General features: G+C 42.9%; 1 protein-coding gene across 1 annotated transcript in view; it reads right to left on the bottom strand.

Annotated features, from left to right (window-relative positions):
* Positions 1–21,252, bottom strand: part of BORA (BORA aurora kinase A activator) — a 65,831-nt gene that overhangs the window by 23,182 nt on the left and 21,397 nt on the right. The window contains exons 3-8 of the mRNA XM_068267846.1: positions 19,930–20,036; positions 15,680–15,725; positions 13,800–13,884; positions 7,369–7,434; positions 3,240–3,296; positions 930–1,159 (exon numbers count right to left, since the gene is read on the bottom strand). Of these exons, the coding sequence (XP_068123947.1) occupies positions 930–1,159; positions 3,240–3,296; positions 7,369–7,434; positions 13,800–13,884; positions 15,680–15,725; positions 19,930–20,036 (591 nt within the window). The remainder of the gene's footprint in view (positions 1–929; positions 1,160–3,239; positions 3,297–7,368; positions 7,435–13,799; positions 13,885–15,679; positions 15,726–19,929; positions 20,037–21,252) is intronic.

The following is a 21,252-nucleotide window of genomic DNA, read 5'->3' as shown; positions in this document are numbered from 1 at the left end:
TTTATTTCCTTTAAAAGTGCATCAGAGCTGGCAAAAATAAAAAGATTTATACATACCTGGGGCTTCCTCCAGCCCCATCTGCTCGGATCGTTTGCACGCCGCCGTTGCCCGCAGCTTCAGGAACTGGGTCCCATCAATGACGTCAGTCAGAGCCAGTCTATGCAGAAGAAGTGTGTTCTTTGCGTATCTCTCCAGCAGCCGCCCAAAGCTGCAGGCAACGGAGGACGGCGGCGTGGAAGCGATTCAAGCAGATGGGGCTGGAGTAAGCCCCAGGTATGTATAAATCTATAATTTTGTCAGCTCTGAGTCCCTTTAAATAATGCATGTTGCCTGGCAGTCCTGCTGATTCTCTGCCTTTAATACTTTCAGTCGTAGACTCTAAACATGCATGCAGATTCAGATGTTTGAAGTTTGACTGGATTAGCTGCATGCTTGTTTCAGGTGTGCGATACATGAAAAATCAGCAGGATGCCAGGCAACTGGTACAACTTTAAAAGCCAGTCTCCATTTTATCAGATTTCAGGTGTATTTTAAAAAGGCACAAAATCAGCCCAATGGCCAGAAAACTAAGATTTTTAAATAAAAATCAGCAAGCAACGTGTCTCCATGTTATCCACACTATTAGCTTTTTGTTAGCGCTTGCTGAGCACTTGTAAAATATAAATAAAAAAAATAAATCGCTCCCATTCACTTTCATTAAACACGCAGTACAAATCACCGCAGCCACATACATTTTTCCACGTACGCGATCGCAGCGATTTTTTACCATGATTTTAATGAATGAGCGATTTTTTAACAAGCGCTAAGCAAACGTAAGCGCTCACAAAAGCGCTTATAGTGTGAATCCGACCTTACACAGGTATACTTTCAGCAGTATTGAGTTCAGTGAGAGAACTAGGATGAAGGATTCATACAGATTTGGTTATTACCGAACTGGGTGTTTGCATGGGGCTTCTACAGCGGACAGGAGACAGATCTATGGAGCACAGGACACCCAGGGAGGCCGGGGGAGCGCTGCATTTGCCTGCTGGAGGAGAGGATGGCGAAGAAAACTCTGATCCACTTATCTGGCCATCCAAAAACAGCTTTCTGCGCAGTGACGAGGAGCTCAAGCTTTCCTGAGACTGGTCTGCATTTTCTTCGCTTCTGAAATACTCTCCTAAGGGAAAAAAAACAAAACAAAACTAACATCATGACATGTAAATTTATCATAAGCCACCTGCATGCTTTTATTATTTGTACGAGAAGTTTAACTATACTACAAACTTAAACTGGTGACACGCGGTGCAGCCAAATAGAAGAAATATGATTACCAGCGCGGTTAAAAAAAAAAAAAAAAAAAAAAGCTAAGAAAAGGTAGTAGGATAATGGGCCATTTTATGATTTTAAAAGCTCATATCTACATGTGGTTGGACACAATTTCCATTGTAATAGCTAAATATTTTATTTCCACTACATTTCAAGTAGTGAAAAGTTATTGCTTAACCACTTGATGACCCAGCCTTTACCCCCCCCCCCCCTTAAAGGGAAGGTTCAAGCAAAATAAAAAAATGAGTTTCACTTACCTGGGGCTTCTACCAGCCCCATGCAGCCATCCTGTGCCCTCGTAGTCACTCACTGCTGCTCCAGTCCCCCGCTGGCAGCTTGCCGACCTCGGAGGTCGGCGGGACGCATTGCGTACATTTTTACGCATTCCCGCTAGTGCAGGAACATTAACACATAAATTTTTACGCGTTACTGGTTCAATGCGTACATTTTTACGCATTGAACCAGTAATGCGTAAAAATGTATGTGTTAATGTTCCTGCACTAGCGGGAATGCGTAAAAATGTACGCAATGCGTCCCGCCGACCGAGGTCGGCAAGCTGCCTGTGGGGGACTGGAGCAGCAGTGACTACGAGGGCAAAGGATGGCTGATCGCTCCTGCCTGCGTGTGGCTGGCGGGGGGGGGGGGGGGGGTTTCACCCTCTCCTCCCTCCCTTCCCCGAGAGATCGGAGGCTGCACAGGAACGGATCTATCCTGTGCAGCCTCTAACAGGCTCCTGCCTGTCATGTGACAGCGATCCCCGGCTGCTGATTGGCCGGGGATTCCTGATCCAGTACAACGCTGCTACTGTTAGCAGCATTGTACAAATGTAAACAAAGCGGATCGGCGGCCCGCAGGCTATTCACGGAGCCCCCCGCTGTGAAATGACAGGAAGCAGCCGCTCGCGCGAGCAGCTGCTTCCTGACTAATTAGCCTGCAGCCGGCGACGCAGATCTGCGTCGCTGGTCCTGCAGCTGCCACTTTGCCGACGCGCGTTATGAGTGCGCGGTCGGCAAGTGGTTAATAAATGGGGCCATACCTAAAAGATCAAAACAGCTCTGGCCCATATGGTGAAAACCACCTCTAGTGGTTGTTTAAATCTATGGAAATAGTATCTCCTCGCTACTAAAAGAACAGACCAGTTAAGGTCTATACACAAATCCAATTTTCATCTGCAGAGGACTGGCCAATTTTACCACTGCCATGTAGTGAGGGACAACAGGTTTTGAAAATTAAGCTCGGTACACACAAGATCAATCTTTGAAAAATGAAAGATCAAAGATAAACCTGCAGATAATCTTTGTAAAAAAATTTCACAAAAAAACCTCAAAAGATGCAGCCAAAAGATACGTATCTCTCAACCGTTCTGATTCATCCCGGTGGATCTGATCTGCAGATGAATGTCCATTAAGGAAAGCATGTATGAGATCTCCAGATATAGACTATGGAAGTATTTTGCAGGAACTGATATTTTGCTTGCGACAGGATCTTTAAGGCACGTACACATGCCATACTTTTTCAAACGACGGGTCCGTCAGACCCTCCCGCAGGGCGGTCGTTCTGCCAACAGTGAGTACTAGCCGCCTACCGAGCGGGTCAGCCAAAAACATCAGTCTGCCAACAGCTTGAACTCACATGCAACTGTCGGCAGAACGGCCGCCCCGTGGGAGGGTCTGACGGACCAGTCGTTTGAAAAGTATGGCGTGTGTACGCGCCTTTAAAACAGTCTTTCAAAGCTCCCTGACAAACCTCTGTGACAGATGAATTCCTCAGTTTGCAAGGATTCTTATCTGATGGGTGTACTCAGCTTGAGAATAGGGCTGTGTAGATATTTGCTCTCATACTACATGGAAGGTGGTAAAATTGGTAGGCGATTTCATTTTCCAAAAACTTATCTCATGTGTGTACCCAGTTTTATTCTGCGGTGTACTTACCTAGTACTTGCTCCAGATTAAAGTTAACAGGTAATGACAACTGTGTCTGGCACGCAACTACAAGAAAAATAACACTACATAAGAATCATCCCAATGGAAATACATGTTACAGTAAGCTACTAGACCAAAGAGACTAATTTACAGAAACATACAAAGAAACAGTATGTCAGGACAGAGCAATTTGGATTGTATGATTGGCACTGAATACATCAGAGGCTTCTTCTTAACCTCCCTGGCGGTAAGCCCGTCCTGAGCATGGGCTATGCCGCGCAGGAGGATTTCTCAGGCCCTGCTGGGCCGATTTGCATACTTTTTGTTTTGCAACACGCAGCTAGCACTTTGCTAGCTGCGTGTGCACTCTGATCGCCGCCGCCCCGCGCCGATTAGCCACCGCCGCTCCGGGCCCCCCAGACCCCGTGCGCTGCCTGGCCAATCAGTGCCAGGCAGCACAGAGGGGTAGATCGGGACTTCCAATGACGATGCCGCCCGTCGTCATGGCAACGGGGGAAGCCCTCCAGGAAATCCCGTTCTTTGAACGGGATTTCCTGATTGGAGATCGCCAGAGGCGATCGAAGAGTGCGGGGGGATGCCGCTGCACAGCGGCTATCATGTAGTGAGCCCTGGGCTCGCTACATGATTTAAAAAAAAATCTTTTTTTTTTTTTTTTTTTTTTAAACTGCTCTGCTGCCCCCTGGCAGTTTTTAATAGACCGCCAGGGGGGTTAAACAATACATATTGCCTGGCTGTCCTGCTGATCCTCAGCCTCTAATACTTTTAGTCATAGACCCTGAACAAGAATGCAGATCAGGTGCTCTGACTGAATTAGCCACATCCTTTTAGGTGTGTCATTCAGATACAACTGATGACAGAAAATCAGCAGGACAGTTAGGCCTGGTATTGTTTACAAGGCAGCTGTTGACTTTCAGTCCTCGAGGGCCATATCTACACCAGTGGATGGACTGAGAAATAGAGAAACGTGTTGTACCTGATGGACCACACTGTCCCTGAATAAGTCCAATCAATTAATTTGAGCTGTGTCAAAAATGTGTGAGGACCTCAGCCCTTGAGGACTATAATCAGACATCTCTGGTTTAAAAGAAAATATAGCAGCCTCCATATGCCTCTCACCTCTGTTTCCCTATAAAGTGCTTGTTCAGCTCCATACCTGTACCTGCATTATTTTACATATTGCACTGCTGCCTCTTGATTGGATGATAACTGAGTGAACGAGGTGTTCCTAATAAAATCCTCAGTAAATGTACATCTGTCACCAACATTACATGTCTTTTTGGCTTATAAATTTAACAGTAATTTCACCAAGATTTTCCCAATGTTTCAACTGTTGACTTATGACAAAATTAATTTACAACTGCTGAATTTACTACACCGATATTAGACTTGCTTGTGTTTAATTGCAAATCCTGATGGGAGCCGAGTAGTTAGTGCATGGTTCCTTATGAGCCTAAGCTCACGTACACCACTCGGAAACCAGTGCTGCCAATGACAAAACCCAGCAGCCTGAAAATCTCACCCCAGGCTAAAATTTGGGACTACTCAATGCCACTTCAAGAGTAAACTTTACCAAAAAAAAAAAAAAATAGTAGTAGAGGAGAAAAAAAAATCAATACATTTGTTCATGTTGTTTGATCCCCCAAGCCTGCTAGACAATATTTACTACTGGTAGACAAGAAAAAAAAAAAACTAGACAGCACTGCTTCTAGAACAGGGGTGGGCAAACTTTTTTTTGGATCGGGCCACAGCAGCTTGAGTGTGTATCCCTCCCTTCTTTCAGAAAATTAGCGTATGGAGGAAAATTGGGTGGTAGCACACCCAACTGTACTTTCCAGTGGCATCATGTACACTAGTACATACTCATGGCAAGAGACAGGACGCTGACATTGCCATAAAGATAGTCACCGGAGAGCGCAAAAAGGTACGTTACTGCTCTTGTATTTTTGAAAGGAGGGCGGGAGGAAGAAGTGGAGAATAATTGTCAGACCGGCTTCTTAGCAAACACAAGACAAATCTGGCCCCCAGGCCATAGTTTGCCCAGCCCTGATCTAGATCCACACCCACCAACAATGATCGGCTAAAAGGTTGGGGTTTTTTTTTTTTTTTTTTTTTTGGTTTGTTTTATAGATATACTGTTCATATGCACACAGAGATATTGCTTGCTTGGCAGTTGGAAACAGTCGTTCTTTCCCACAATGCAATGAGGTTTACAGACAGGAAACTCATGACCATAGTCATGACATCACACTGTTGGAGTTTTCACCACAATGGTCTCGATTCATAAAAGTGCTGTCGGTAAGGTAAATCCGTGCGGGGAAACACCGCTGTCGGTATTTCAGCCTTCTGGGTGGTCATTCATAAAAAGGTTTCTAGTTGTGATAGGAGTGCGGAGATATTCCGCTGTAGGCTAGCGTTAGGCTGTCGGTAGGCATGCGGAAACAGGAGAAGCTGGCCGAGTCCCTCCATGCGGTGTTCTCTCTGCAGCTGCTTGGGAGGTCTGTCCCATTCACTGCAATGTATTCCGCACGCTTCTCGCCCCATCAGAGGTAGCGGTAATCCCCGTCTGCATAACGCTTCCTCTAATCTTTATGAATCGACATTTGTTACTTTTGTTAAGATAATCACAGCGCAAGGCGGTGATTTATCGCTCTTCTCAGGAATGTCAGCTTTTCATGCGGAAAAAGCCTTTATGAATACAGATTTTGCTATGTGGTCGGTATAGTGAGCTGTTTTCAGCATTCCCGCATGCGGGAATGCTTTATGAATCGAGGCCTATATCAGCCACACAGACCCTCCTGATGCACTATTAGAGAAAATGTAAAGATTTCTCATGAGAAAGGATATATCAGCTACTGATTGAGATGAAGTTTAATCCTTGGTTAAGGTCCCTCTGTAAATGAGTAGCACAACTGGCCATATCAATAATTAGTAATTATGTCGCTTCTACATTACATGTACAGTGTGGTTAGATGTGGTTAAAGGAACAGTCACAGTACATACTTTTTTTCTAGCTTGACATGGCTACATTTCTCCAGGAGTAAATCTCCATCTCCCTGTGAGGAATTCTCAGTATCTCCTTTATTCTTTACAAAAGCTCTCCCTGGAAAGGACCTGTACGATCATGCCAGCCTCTCAATAAGTTTACATACTTTTATTTGTTGGATTGAGAAACTGCCTTTTAGTAAGTGCTTTTGAATATAAAGAAAACCCCAAGAATTTCCAATAAGGAGATGGACTAGTCTAAAACCTGTCAGTTCTGTCAGTCTTAAAAGCTACTTTAAAGCAGAACTGAAGATCAGCATAAAAAACAAACAGTTTCACTTACCTGGGGCTCCCCCAAGCCCCCAGCAGCCGTCCTTGTCCCGTGCCAGTCCTGCACGATCCTCCGTTCTCCCACCACCAGCTAGTTTCATTACTGTCGAATTGTAAGTAAACGGCAACTGCGCGCCCCGCACATCCTTTGCGTCACTCCACTGCAGTATGGTAACGCAAAGAAAGATACGCGTGGCCCAGGGCATGCAGGCGCAGTTGTCGCCAACTTACAAGTCGAAAGTAATATAACTAGCTGGTAGCTAGAGAACGGAGGTTGGTGCAGTAGCGGCGCGGGACCGGATGGCTGCTGGGGGCTTGGCGGAGCCCCAGGTAAGTTAAAATGTTTGTTTTATGCTAATCTTCAGTCCCGCTTCAAGTGACCGCAATGTAGGAAAAAAATAGTGTTTTTTCTCTGGAACAAAATGTACATTTTATGCATATGCATACACATGCAATTCCCGAGTTTTTGAGATAGTGGTAGTACAGATTTGCTTCGAGTCACTGACAAATAGTCATACAGTTTGCCAATGTCCAACCACTTAATACATAGGTGCTACAGGTCAATAAGTATAGCCACGCCAAAACGTGTACCTGCAAAACATGTCAAGGTCTGTCCTCACAGGTACCCCTTTGAGCTTATATCAGAAACCCAGCAGATAAACTGAACTCACACAAGGCTGGATCTACCCACTTCTCTATGATGTTGTGTTTCTAGCTAAAAGGTGGTTTAAAACAAAAAAAAAAAACAAAATAAGAAAAAACCTTAGACAAACACAGATACTTGTGATGATTCTTGCAAAATTACCTGTGCTCTTGCCAACGGGTATGGCAAGTTCTCGCCCAAGAGGGGATTCATTAATAAGGTCAACATCTAAAAAAGAAAAAAAAATTACAGCTTGAAATAAATTCTCTCTATGTTAGTTTTAAAGTAATTATCAGGCAAATCATTTTTACGCGTTAGTGGTGCAACACGTAAAAATTTACGCGTTACACCACTAACGCGTAAAAATGTATATGTTAATATTCCTGCACCAGCGGGAATGCGTACAAATGTATGCAATGCGGCCTGCCGACCCCGAGGTCGGCAAAAACTAAACTAGCTGGCGGGGGGACTGGAGCAGCAGTGCGTGACTACGAGGGTACAGGATGGCTGCATGGGGCTGGTAGAAGCCCCCAGGTAAGTGAAACTTTTTTTTTACCTGATAATTTCTTTAAAGGTAACCACACACCATACAATTTAAATTTTTTTTTTCAATTTTTTGGGGATGCGAGAATTCTGATTTTTTTTTGGGCTGTATGAAAATTCAGATTCTTCCTGCCAATGTAACTAGCACACACACACACGATTTGTAGGAAATTTTAAGAAGATTGGATAATTCATAAATATCGAGTTGATTAAAAAAAAAAAAATTAAATGAAATATTTCTTTCAATGCAATCGGAAATGGCGTGGTTATGAAATGTGCGTTTTTTTTTTAACTTCCGTGTCTGGGTTAAACAAAGGTGCAACACAGTAGGAGACCGCATCATGTGAAAGTACCTTTTACTTTTTTTTTTTTTTTTTTGTACTGGAAAAAGCTGTGAGAAACCAAAATAGATTTTATCGTTGCAAATCACAAACATGTCACAATTGCTGTAATGTGAGTTATCCCATAATCCTATAGGATTACTCATGCAACACAGCTTTGCCAATCACCTGTAATCAGCTACATATAAATTGCAATATTAAAGAGGAACTGTAACATCAAAATGTCCCCTGGGGGGTACTCACCTCGGGTGAGGGAAGCCTCAGGATCCTAATGAGGCTTACCACGCCGTCCTCCGTCCCTCGGGGGTCTCGCTGCAGCCCTCCGTGCAGTGGCGACGTAAATATTTACCTTCCCGGCTCCTGCGCAGGCGCTCTGGTGGCTGTCGGCTCCGAAGTAGGCAGAAATACCCGATCGTCGTCGGGTCTGCTCTACTGCGCAGGCGCAAGTCTCTGGCGCCTGCGCAGTAGAGCGGACCCGACGGAGATCGGGTATTTCCGTCTAGTTCCGAGCCGAAAGCAGCCACAGCGTCCCCGCTATAGCCTGAAAAGGTAAATATTGAACTGACAGTCGGGTCTGTCGCCGGCTGTTCGGAGGGCTGCAGCGAGACCCCCGTGGGACAGAGGACGGCGTGGGAAGCCTCATTAGGATCCCAAGGCTTCCCCCACCCGAGGTGAGTACCCGCCAGGGGATCTTTTTGATGTTACAGAGTCTCTTTAAAAAAAAAAAATAGATATATAAATTTAACATTTTTTTTAGTACAATTCATGTACTATACAAACATTGGGACTGATTCATGAAGCGGCTCTGCTATAGCAGTGCTAGCTACATGACAGCACCACAAGCTAAATACAGGGTGGCACGCTACGCGTGGTCATGCAACCTTCCTTAATTGCTCCTTTAAACACCGGCCGCTGCTGTGAAGTACAATATTTTACTATAGCAGCCGCTACTATGTTAATTAACATAGTTACTATTTATAATAATTAACATAGTAACTGTCTATTAACATAGTAGTGGCTGCTCTAATAAAGTATTGTGGTCATGATAATTTTCTGTGAGTATATTTGTTTGTGATTGGACTTTCACTGTAAGCCTGCCTATCCCAGAGGGATGATTTATGAACGCATGTATTTATTATGAAATATTTATAGCAGGGGAGCATACCGATTACAGTCGGTACATTCTGGGAGATCTTTGAGGATTTAATGGTTTTTAATGGATTTAAGCTCATGTTAAATAATTATACGTTGTTTCTTGAAATGCCTGAGTTAATATGGATTAATATTAGATATTGGCCCTGTATGGCTGTGCTTATGGTGATGCATTCCATGGCTAATGGGCAAAGTTTGTGTGCACAGAGTTGCACAGTATTGAAGGTGCTTACGTTTTTGTGTATGCTTAAAGGGAACCTGAAGAGAGTAAAATTATTTAAAATAAACACATGACGTAGCTGCAGATGAATATTACATACTAACCTCACAGTCCATTCCTCTCAGAAGCTCACCATTTTCTTCTTACAGTGATGCCTTCCCGTTCTGACAATATTTTGTCAGAACTGAAATATACCAGTTGCTGTCAGTTACATAGCAGCAGCTGTCAGTTACAACTGAATGTGCAAGTTAATGTCCAGGTTTCCCTATGGCTTTACTGGGTGATATTACAGTTTAACAGTGTGCTGACCAGGAAGCTGTTATGGTCCACTGTTACAGTGCAAATGACGATAATAAAATATGTCCATTTTCAAAATGGAGGATGGGGAATTCCATTGATCACAGTGGACAAATGGGACGCAGGAGAGGAGAAAGATTGAATAGTAGACTACACAGGAGGCAAGTATGACCTGTGTATAGTAATTTAGACTTTTTATTTTCAGTTCAGGTTCTCTTTAAGGTTCTGGAATGGCCATCTCAGTCTCCTGACCTCAATATAATTGAGCCACTCTGGGGAGACCTGAAACATGCAGTTCATGCAAGACAGCCCAATTTATGGGAACTGAAAGCTTTTTACCAGGAAGAATAGGCAGCTTTACCATCCGAGATGATAAAGAGCCTCATCCGCAACTACCTCAAAAGACTTCAAGATGTCAATGTAAAAAAAACCCGAGGCGAGAGGGATATGGAGGCTGCTATATTCATTTCCTTTTAAGCAATTCTAGTTTCCCGGCTGTCCCGCTGATCCTCTGCTTCTAATACTTTAGCCATAGATCCTGAGCAAGCATGCAGCAGATCAGGTGTTTCTGCCAATATTGTTAGATCTGACCAGATTAGTTGCATGCTTGTTTCTAGTGCTATTCAGACACTACTGAAGCCAAATAGACAAGCAGGGCTGCCAAGCAACTGGTACTGTTTAAAAGGAAATAAATATGGCAACCGCCATATCACTTACCTCTGGTTCACTTTAAAAGGGAATTTGAAGTTAAATTAACTTGTGAGATTATCAGTACTACACATACAAATATTTACATCATAAGTTTTTTGTTTTTTTCACATCAGTGTCACTTTAAAGGGGCAATACACAGAACTGAGGTGTGTGAACTATTGATCAGGGTCATTTGGGTAGTTTATGTAGTGATTTAGGGCCCATTCACACTAGAAGTGCTTTTTCTGGGCGGTTTTGCGATTGATTAGCGTTTAAAATCGCCCCCATTCACTTTCATTAAAACCGTGGTTAAAAAAAAAAATAATAAAAAAAAAATTTCGCAGTGAAAGTGAATAAGAGTGATTTTAATAAACCGCTATTCAATCGCAAAACGCTCAGAAAAGCGCTTCTAGTGTGAATGGGCCCTTAAAGTGGACCTGAACTCTTGCACAGGACAAAAGGAAAACAGAGAAAAATGCACCCTGTATGCATTAAGAGAGTTTAGCCTGTCTAAAAATCTGTGTATTCACTGGTTGTAATTTGATCTCTCCCCGTGTCACCTGACTGCCACAGCAGATCAGCTCATTTGAAAGCAAAGGATGTTAAAAATATGTCTGCTTTCATGTAAGCAGGAAGTAGAAATGGTGCAGATTTATATCAAGTGTAACAAAAATGTTTTTCTTTAAAAGATTATGCTGCTGTTCCGTATCGTTTTACAGCAGACAGGAAGTTCTGAGCTCAGGTCCACTAAAACGAGTAAACAGTTTGTCAATAAATGGCTGAGAATCCCTGGCACAATCTCGGATCAACATTGTGCTATCAGAAAATAGCAGGGCTGTGGAGTCGGTCCAAAAATCCACCGACTCCGACTCCTCAGTTTAGGTTTCCGCCGACTCCGACTCCACGACTCCGACTCCTCTAATTTGCATATTACAATTTTGTTGATTAAAAGTATGTAACATGAAATTCGTCTCTTAACTGCCAACGCTTAGGAATTTTACAAGACAACTGAAGTGAGAAGGATATGTAGACTACTATATTTATTCCCTTTGGACTAAAACTAGTCCTTGGTAAGAGTACTTGTAAAAGGTACAAACCGGAACAAAGAACATCTATCAGGCCCTAGGCAATGTAACTGTGGGTACATGTAAGAATGATGTGCAGGTACTCTGCAGGGGAATGAGGAGATTGTAAACAGACAACACCTCTGTGTTCAATGTGCACAGCATTCTCAGTGGATTCCCTGCAGCTCTGTGGGGAGTGCATATGTAGAGTATAGTACTACTGTGTAACAAAGTAAACCTGAGACAGATGAAATTAAAGTTTTATACATACCTGGGGCTTCCTCCAGCCGCCTTCAGGATAATCAGTCCCTCGTTGTCCTCCTCCACCACCTGGATCTTCTGCTAGGAGTCCAGGTACTTGAGCCAGTCAGGCGTAGTGCGCATGCACACACTCCGCCGCCAGGAGCATACTACACCTGTGCAGCACTATTGCGCAGGTGCAGAATCTTCCTGGCTGTGGGAGCGGCATGCGGCTGGACAGCGCTGACTGGCTAAATTTCCAGGACTCATAGCAGAAGATTCGGGTGGTGGAGGACAGTGAGGGACTGATTAGCCTGAAGGGGGCTGGAGGAAGCCCCAGGTATGTATAAAACTTTACTTTTCATCCGTCTCAGTTACCCTTTAATTTGTAGTCACCAAACCAAATTTTAATAACATATCAAATTATTTGATTTCATCAGCAAAGGGAGTGCATACATTTGCATAAATCAGCATCAATGCGGAATTATTTCCATCTCATTGACCATCTCTATTAGTGACATGGCTACACATCAGGCTTTATTCTTACAGCATAGATGTTATTTAGTATATATAAGAGATTCCTGTGTACACATCACATATACAGTCACAATCAGATATGTATATCTGACCTTAAAAATACGGGGACTGCTTTATTGAAGTAGCACAAGTAACTAATTTTGATTGGTTTATTTCATTTTTGTGGACAAAGCACAGCTATTACTGTATATATACTGTATATATACATTATTTTTAATGACTATTATCTGAGAAATAGAACATTTTATCATATTTTCTATTTTAATTACAGTTACAAATTCATTAGGAGTCGGAGTCGGTGCATTTTTTCCCGACTCCGACTCCAGGCACCCAAAATTGCCCGACTCCACAGCCCTGGAAAATAGTCAGCAATCTGAAGCTACACGGTTATACATTCTCAATTCCTGTGGAGCATACAGCCCAAGTTTTGAACATTTTAAAGGACAACTGTAGAAGGGCTGCCATGTTTTTTTTTTCCTTTTGTGCAATATCAGTTGCCTGGCTATCCTGCTGATCCTCTGTTTCGAATACTTTTAGCCATAGACCATGAACAAGCATGCAGCAGATCAGGTGTTTCCGACATTGGCCTCAATTCATAACAGTGAGTGCGGTAGTTCAGAGAGGGGCGGGAAATTACCGCTAGCAGTAAGTGAGGGGTTTTGCAGTAAATTCATAAAAAAAATTCTGAGAACGAGGTGATTGCGATAGCAGGCAGTAAGTGTGCCGTAATTATGGTATAATTTGCTGAGTGCGGTAGTTTGCTGCTGACTTCCTAAAGACAAGGTGCATGTTGGATAGAAGTGGGAGGATTTAGACACACGTGACATAAGAAGTATAAAACACATACATACATGCATACATATATTAATTCTTATAAATGATCTAACTCTGTACGATTTCTAAACACCCTGGGTGTTATTACAACCACCCTTCTATGTTTCCTCCTCTGTATCCTTAAAAATTCCATCACATTAAGTTGAAAGGGCTCCATTTGTCACCTAAAATGCTACTGAGTAGAACAAACTCACCAGGTCTTTGTTGGCGATAACACCACGTTATTTATCGCTTCCTTACTCCCCCCTTTTTTTCATTAATTCACTTCATTCAGTTTAACGACACAAACAACACTTTCATTACCGCACTATTCCCGTATGCGGTAAAACATGCGTACAATTTTATGAATCCACTATCTACAACATACCATGCGGTAATTTACCGCTTTGGCGATAACGCATGCGGTAATCGTTAATGAATCGAGGCCATTGTCGGAACTGGTAAGATTAGCTGCATGCTTGTTTCTGGTGTTATTCAGACACTACTGCAGCCAAATAGGTCAGCAGGGCTGCCAGGCAACTGGTATTGCACAAGAGGAAAAACAACATTGCAGCCTCGCTACAGTTGTCCTTTAATGAAAGTAGAGTTATGTTTTACACAAATCTGGATTAGAGAGAGAAAAACCATACATTCAATAAATCACAAGATACTATTTAGTTGAAACACAAGACCTACATTTTGTCGAGTGAAACTGGATATCTTTTTGTTTCCCATCACTCTGAGTCCAAGGTGATGGAACAATTGTTCGTTTAGTAAAAAACTACAAGATAAACAACAAACAAATATCAGCAACTTGTCATTTTATATAGATCTCGTCAATTAGGCCCATTTGGGGGAAAACAACAACAAAAACAAAAAAAAAACACACAACTAAAAAAACAGGCACTAGATTGACAGCGTGCGCCTGCCTGCACCTCTGCCAGGCAGCCATGGAAACGCTTGCAACTCTACACCTGCACACTTGGCGCTTGACGCTGGGGCAGATTCCTGGGCTTTTATTACGCAAGATAAAACTAACAACACAGTATAACGGATTTGGGGAAAAGCATGGAACTACAATATTATACTTTATATACAATGGAGTTCCAGTTAACCTGAACTCAACTAACCAGCAGTCTCAACCAATCAGCATAAATAAAACTTCTTAGGCGGTTTTTGGGCTTTGCTGGGTTTAAGGACTGGGTTCCATGGCTCCCCAAGGTTAGTATACTTTTGTATTTTGACATTTAGTACCGATTTCATGGTATGTATATAAAGTGGGGTATAATACTGTATTAGATAGGCTTATTTACCATTGAGTCTCAAGCAACCAGAAATCGCACTTATCCGGCATCAGCCAATCCCTGTCAGTGTTAAATAACAGATTCTACAGTAGTAATATACACTGATGTGAAACAGTATTTCCCCATGTCAGTTACTTTTGTGAATTTCTGGTTTCTGATCTTCAAATACCAACAAAATCTAATAAAAGCAAGGACACTTCAATCGATATCTGATTATTTTATTAATTAGATATTGGAACAGGTGGTTATGTGGGAAAATCAAGGAAGCTGTAGGGCAGGGGTCTTTATATAATGCTAATGCAGTAAGCAGTAGAACGCTTATGGCTGTAGCAGAGAGCCATAAACTAGATCATACTATGAATGTGGCAAGAGATTGTTAGCAGGTAGATATGGTTTACTATGCCTACCAATTGTGTACCTTCCTTTACAAGAACACTGTGTAACAGGAAACTACCGTATACATCTGCCCACATAGGGAGAACATTTAAGCTGATAAACAAGGAACAGATCATATGACCATTTTTTAACTCCAAATACAGGTAGCTAAAGTTCTCCTTTTAACAAGCTACTTTTTTTTTATTTTATTTGCCATCAATGGACGATGCATTTTCTCTGGACCCTGCAGTGATCTTTAAACTAGAAGTTTACTTTTACCAATGCTCTACAAACATTGCAATATCACCAGGTCAGTAATGGAGATGGGTTGGTTTTATACACATCTGATAGAATGTTTGCTGCCAGTAAAAGAGAAAGGAAGACTTTATTCCATAATGTAGTCTAACGGTTCCTGTAATTCTGCATTGTGCCCAAGGCTGACTCTTCTGTTTTTACTTAAAGTTCCACTCGAGTGCTTCTCTTACGGAAACACTGGCTATGAACCTGACATGGCCCTGGCATAACTGCCTAAGTGAGCAAACTATACACATTTCTTTATGGGCCCATTTCCACTAGTGCAGTGCGATTCCGTTGCGGAAAGCGCGAAAACGTATTTGCATGCGGATGTGATTCGCACACTAACCTTGCGGTGTGCAAATTCTAATGGCTCTGCTGTGCAGATTTTTTCTGCACAGTCCACCACACAGAATTTCTGACAAGAGGAAACAGGCCCATTGATTTATATTGGCTATGCGAAGCTACATGCAGAAAATGCATGCAGATTTGCTCTAGTGGAAACGGGCTCTCAATGGTTATTTGAAAGCATTCCCCCCCCCCCCCCCCTCCCTTTTAATTTAAACTACACATAGTGTTTACCTACTACAAAGTAGTGCTTACCTCTTCGATTGCTTTTTGTCGCCTTTCTTCTATATCCTTATCTAGTCTAAATGATAACAAATATGAGTCACATTACTGGAATACACACTGCTTTGAAGCAAGTCTGATTGAACAAATAAATAGGTGGTCTTTTTTGTTCCTTCCGCTATCATCTATGTATGGGCAGATCAACCAAGTGACAGATCTGTCTGATTAGAATCTGATCAGAGAGAGATCTGTTGGCTGTCTATACACCACAGGCTGATTCCCGATCCATTTTAGCATGAAATCTTTCAGGAATAGGCCTTGTGACGCTGCATCCCACACTGTCCCCCAATGTAAAATGTGCTCTCCCCCCATGACCAATTTTGACTCGAAGTTGGTTTCAACGATTGGGCATGCTCTCGGCACCACAGATTTTCATCCGATTCTATATTATATAATCAAATAATCGATTGGTCACCAAGTCAATAGATGTACTGCCACCTTAAGGGGCCCATACACTGGTTGATTTCAGCCTTTGATAGACTGATCGGCTAGAAATCGATGCAGCAGTAAGCCTGATCGATCGATTTTGCTCGATCGGTCCGGATGGAAAATCTAAGTCGATCGGCTGCTGGCAGCAGATCAATGGCCCATAGAGTTGCATCGGATCAAATGGTGCAATAATGCATTTCGATCGCTTTTCAATAGATTTCCTACTGAAATCTATTGGAAATCTGTTCCTAGTGTGTGGCACACAGACAGATCCCTGTCAGATTTGACCTGACAGGCATCTGACAGCAATCTATCCGATGGTCGAATCTGCTGCAAATCTATGAGTGTATGGCCAACGTAAAGGTGACAATACTAGACTGATATTAGTATACTTAGCGATTTACAACAGCGGTATTCAGCATTTGGTCAGAAGACAAAATAATTTTATTGAACACAGGTTCTCTGCTATTCTGCTGCCAGTATGTCCCCAGCTGCCCCACATGCCACTGGTGCATCCCTGTGCTAAATCAGTTTCCCCAACATGGGGTAGCCATGTCTGGGCAGTAGCAAAAACAGTGCACCAGCAATAAACATAGCACAATATGCATAGTAGATTCTACACACACAGCAGGGAGCCATCTCCCATGCTTTCCACACTGCAGCCAGTACCTGGAGGAGATAGAAGAGGCACTGCAGGCAGCAGCTGAAGAAAAGAGCTTAGCAACTATAATGCTTGAAAGGCAGCTATAGCAACCTCACTTCTCAATGCTCCCCTGCATATATTCTGCATATCAGAGGAACAGATAGCTGCCTACAGGGTGCTACGGAAAGAAAGGAGGAGGAATTGCGCACCCATATTGGTCTCACCCTACTTGATATTTGACATGCCAATTTCAGTTCAGCACTACCAGATATGAATTAGTAAATATGACCAGGAAAGTGCATGTCTATGAGGTTCTGTTTCTACAGATTTTTTTTTAAAGCCTTTACAGTACCTGTTAACATTGGATGACATATTCTCTGTATTAATGTGGCCTCTGACTTGGAAGTAGTACAAGATTTTTTTTTTTATGAAAAGGAGACAAAGTCCTCTGCTGAGATTCAGGGAGTGGAAGGTGGAGGCCAGAGAAGGGAGTTGAAGGTAGCAAAGAGTAGTTTAGGGTTGTGGGATTGTGAGATTAGGGAGGAAAAGTATGTGCAGAGCCCTTTTAGAACTCTGAAAATGCTCCGGCAAATAATTTTTTCACTAGGTCCGTTCAGCTATCCGGGAGCAGCGTTTCAGTAGTTTGCTCTCCTTGTTAATGTGTACCTGGGCCAAAGCTTGGGAACAAAATGAGAGATACCTGCCTAAAGAGAGGGAAGCCTCAGGATCCTATTTAGGCTTCCCTCCCAGCTCTGATGTCCCCCGTCACGGAGCGCGGCCACCGGAAGAATAGCAACAAGGCATTGTCGCTAATCATATCCGGGCCGTGCACCTCCTCTTCGTGCAGCGCGGCCGCAGAAGCCCGCCCACACGTGCAGTAAGCCGGAGCCACTGGCCCCATGCTATGGCTCGTACGGCCACGTTGCACAAAGAGGAGCTGTGCAGTCCCAATGTGGAGGGGAGTTTCGCTCAGCAACGGAGGCAATTGGACCACCAAGGGAAGAGTTCAAGAAAATTATGCCAGTTTCTATAGGAGTCTGGAAGCCACCTTTAACCACTTTACCCCCGACGGTACGAATTTCTCCGCCCCTTTTTTCCCTCCTAAAAAAACAGGGACGGAGAAATCCGTACCTTCCGCGCTCCCGCCGCTGTCCGCGCTACCGCCGCTTGTGTGCGTGCACCCGCCGCCGCCCGCTTGCCCGGAGATCAATGAACGGGAAAATCCATTCCCGTTCGTTGATCTAAGCCCCCGCAATGATCTGCTGCTTCTTTCAGAAACAGCGGGATCATTGTGAGTCTCCCAGCCTCCTACTGCTTCCTGTAAGCGTCCTTCCGGTCGCATGTAAACATACTCACTGTGGCCATCTTGTGTCCAAATAGTAAACTACACCCTAATGCATTTTACACATACAAATAAATTGTTTTACATAATAAATTAACTCATTACCTCCCACACTCCAATTTTTTTTTTTTTGTAATTTAAAAAAAAAAAATATATATATATACACAATAAAAAAAAAAAATACATAGTTACCTTAGGGACTGAACTTTTTAAATATTTATGTCAAGAGGGTATAACACTGTTACTTTATAAACTACGGGCTTGTAATTAGGGATGGACGCAAAACTGAAAAAAATGCACCTTTATTTCCAAATAAAATATTGGGGCCAAACATTGTGATAGGGACATAATTTAAACGGTTTTATAATCGGGAATAATGGGCAAATAAATGTCATGGGTTTTAATTACAGTAGCATGCATTATTTAAAAACTATAATGGCCGAAAACTGAAAATTTTTTCCCACATTTTTTCCTATTTTCCCCATTAAAACACATTTAGAATAAAATAATTCTTGGCATAATGTCCCACCTAAAGAAAGCCTAATTGGTGGCGGAAAAAACAAGATATAGTTCATTTCATTGCGATAAGTAATAATAAAGTTATAGACGAATGAATGGACGGAGCGCTGAAAGGTGAAAATTGCTCTGGTGGTCAGGGGGTAAAACCCCTCAGTGGTGAAGTGGTTAAAGGAGGGGGTACTGTCAGAATCTCTCCTGGTGCAGTGGGACTGCAACCGGGCAGTTCTGACTTATCTGCTTGCATTCGGTTGCGCATTCACAATAAGTTTCATTGTCATTTGCAATCACTCTGCAGTTCAGGATGCTGTCAGGATTCCTTCTATTGCTTGCTGCAGTTGTACTGCAGCCAGATAGCCCTGGATTTCCTACATGCATGTTGTTGCATAATATTGCATGTATTTGTTATGAGAGTCCTTCAGCTAGCAACTTGTAATCAAGCTAGCTCAGGATTGAGTGATTACCATTCAGCTGTGTAGGAATTTGCATGTCTGCATCCATTGGCTGATGTCCACATAAAAGTCTGCCTCCCATTTCAGACCCCGCCCGACATAGCGTTCAGCTCTCTACTTGTTGCTGGGTCATTCATGTGAATTGTATATTGCATTGTTTAATCTTGTTTCTTGCTTAGATGGTTGCTGTATCTGCGGGGATACAGTATAGATATATATCTATATCTAGTTTGTCTAACTAGACAAACAGAACTGCGGCCGCTTGTGTGCTTGCTCCTGCACGCATCATAGGGAGCTTACTGCGCAGGCACAGCACAAAGTTTTCTTGTACTGTGCAGTAACTCTCAATGACACGTGCAGCCACAGTTCTATTCATCTAGTTAGATGAATAATTAGCAGGTTACCGGCAGCGTGGTACGGAGCATCGGAGGAGGATGGCACGGGATATGACAGCTGCAGGGGGCCGATAGAAGCCCCAGGTAAGTGTCAGTTTTATATTATTTAGAAATACCCGAGAACCCCCTTTAATGGTACGGTTCTGATCCAGTTCTGTATAATGCCTGGACATGAAACTTAAACGTTTCGTAAGCTTGCTGAATCAACGTTTGTTGGTTGGAAGTCTGCATTTCTAAACTGTTTACTTACTTCTCAGTAATCCACACTATATTATCACGAGATTAAGGGGAGGATTGCAAAGCTTACATGTAATTGCAGCAAAAATAAATAATAATTCCCATCCATATTGGCGGTAACACATGTTCTCCTGCTCAACAGAATAACTGTAAACGGTAAATCAACTCCAAAGCAGCTACATATCAGCAGACACGGTAGCATTACTTACCTAGCACGACTTAAATACAAAGCCTGGCGATGTATATCTTCAGGATCAATATCAACAGGGTTTATCGCAGCAAGCTGATCAATTGACCATCTAAATTCCTGTGGAGTCTGCAAAACAGATGAAATAGTTTCCTCCTGTTAGTACAGTACTACGGTAGTAGAATCTCAACATTTTATTTTTTTAACACATTAGTTCAGCATTCCATTTTTTGAAATCCACAACATGAAAAAAACAAAACCCAAAAGCATATTCAGTTTTCTACATAGCATGTCTGTAGTTTTTGCAATAAATACATTGAAAAGAACATGTTGGCTGAGTTCTGTAGTTCCCTTTCCTGTTGCCACACTGCAGTTGTACTGGACTAATCAGGTCTCTTGTTGAGTCAGTAAGTCCTTTCCTGTGAGCACATCCCTTTCTTACGGCTGCTTAGAGACACATTCTGGATCCAGCACTACAGCTAAACTGAGCACAGTCTTACACCCCTGTCATTTACTTGGTGTAAAATAATCACCTAACCCTTCACATACCTTCCTCAATGTTTGGTTCAATAATGTGAAAAAACAAAAGCGATGTAAAAAGGTTTCCTATTGTAGGCATAGCAGTGTGGTGAGGAGGTACACGTGACAAACAGAGGATGGGCTAATTGCTGTATCATACACAGAGCAGGGAGGAAGTAGGCAGAAAGATGAGACTGCTGAGCTGCAGTGTTATGGTTAATCCCTCAGCAGCAAAGTAAGGAAATAGGTGGTGTTCCGATGATGGACTATGTGAAAGCCGATTACAAGCTGGTGAATGCCTACTCCGTTGGCTGCCAGATATCTGAATGGATTCTAGTTAAAACAACTGACTGTTTCAAAGAGCAGTTCTCTGGAGGGACTGCATTAAATTTGAAAATTGTGTGAATGATGGGAAAGTTTCTTACTAACCTTTACTAAGTGTGGAAACAAAAAGGAGGGGGCACCAGGGCTTTCAAGGAGAAACCCCTTTTCAAAATTGGCTTACTAGCAATCAAAGCTCTACAGTTTAGACCCCGGATACCTGAAGGATTCGTTACAACTGCATGGCACCTCCCACACCCTCAGATCGAAGGGATCTACTAACTTGTTTTCCCTAAAGGCCACCTCAAAAGCTTTGAAGCCAGAACCTTGGGTCATGCTGCCACTTCCCTTTAGAATTCCTTACACATCCAATCAAGAGCACTCCAAAGCCAGCTGTTTAGTATGGCATTTATCCCACTCTGGGCAGAGCCCAAGTGCTTCCCAAGTCTCTCCAACTCAGAAGTGAGCAGTCCTCGACCGCTAATGGGGGAGCCTGCAAGAGCGC

The sequence above is a fragment of the Hyperolius riggenbachi genome, chromosome 2 (genome assembly GCF_040937935.1).
Source record: "Hyperolius riggenbachi isolate aHypRig1 chromosome 2, aHypRig1.pri, whole genome shotgun sequence".
Taxonomy (NCBI): domain Eukaryota; kingdom Metazoa; phylum Chordata; class Amphibia; order Anura; family Hyperoliidae; genus Hyperolius; species Hyperolius riggenbachi.
This window is presented reverse-complemented; position numbering and strand designations above follow the sequence as displayed.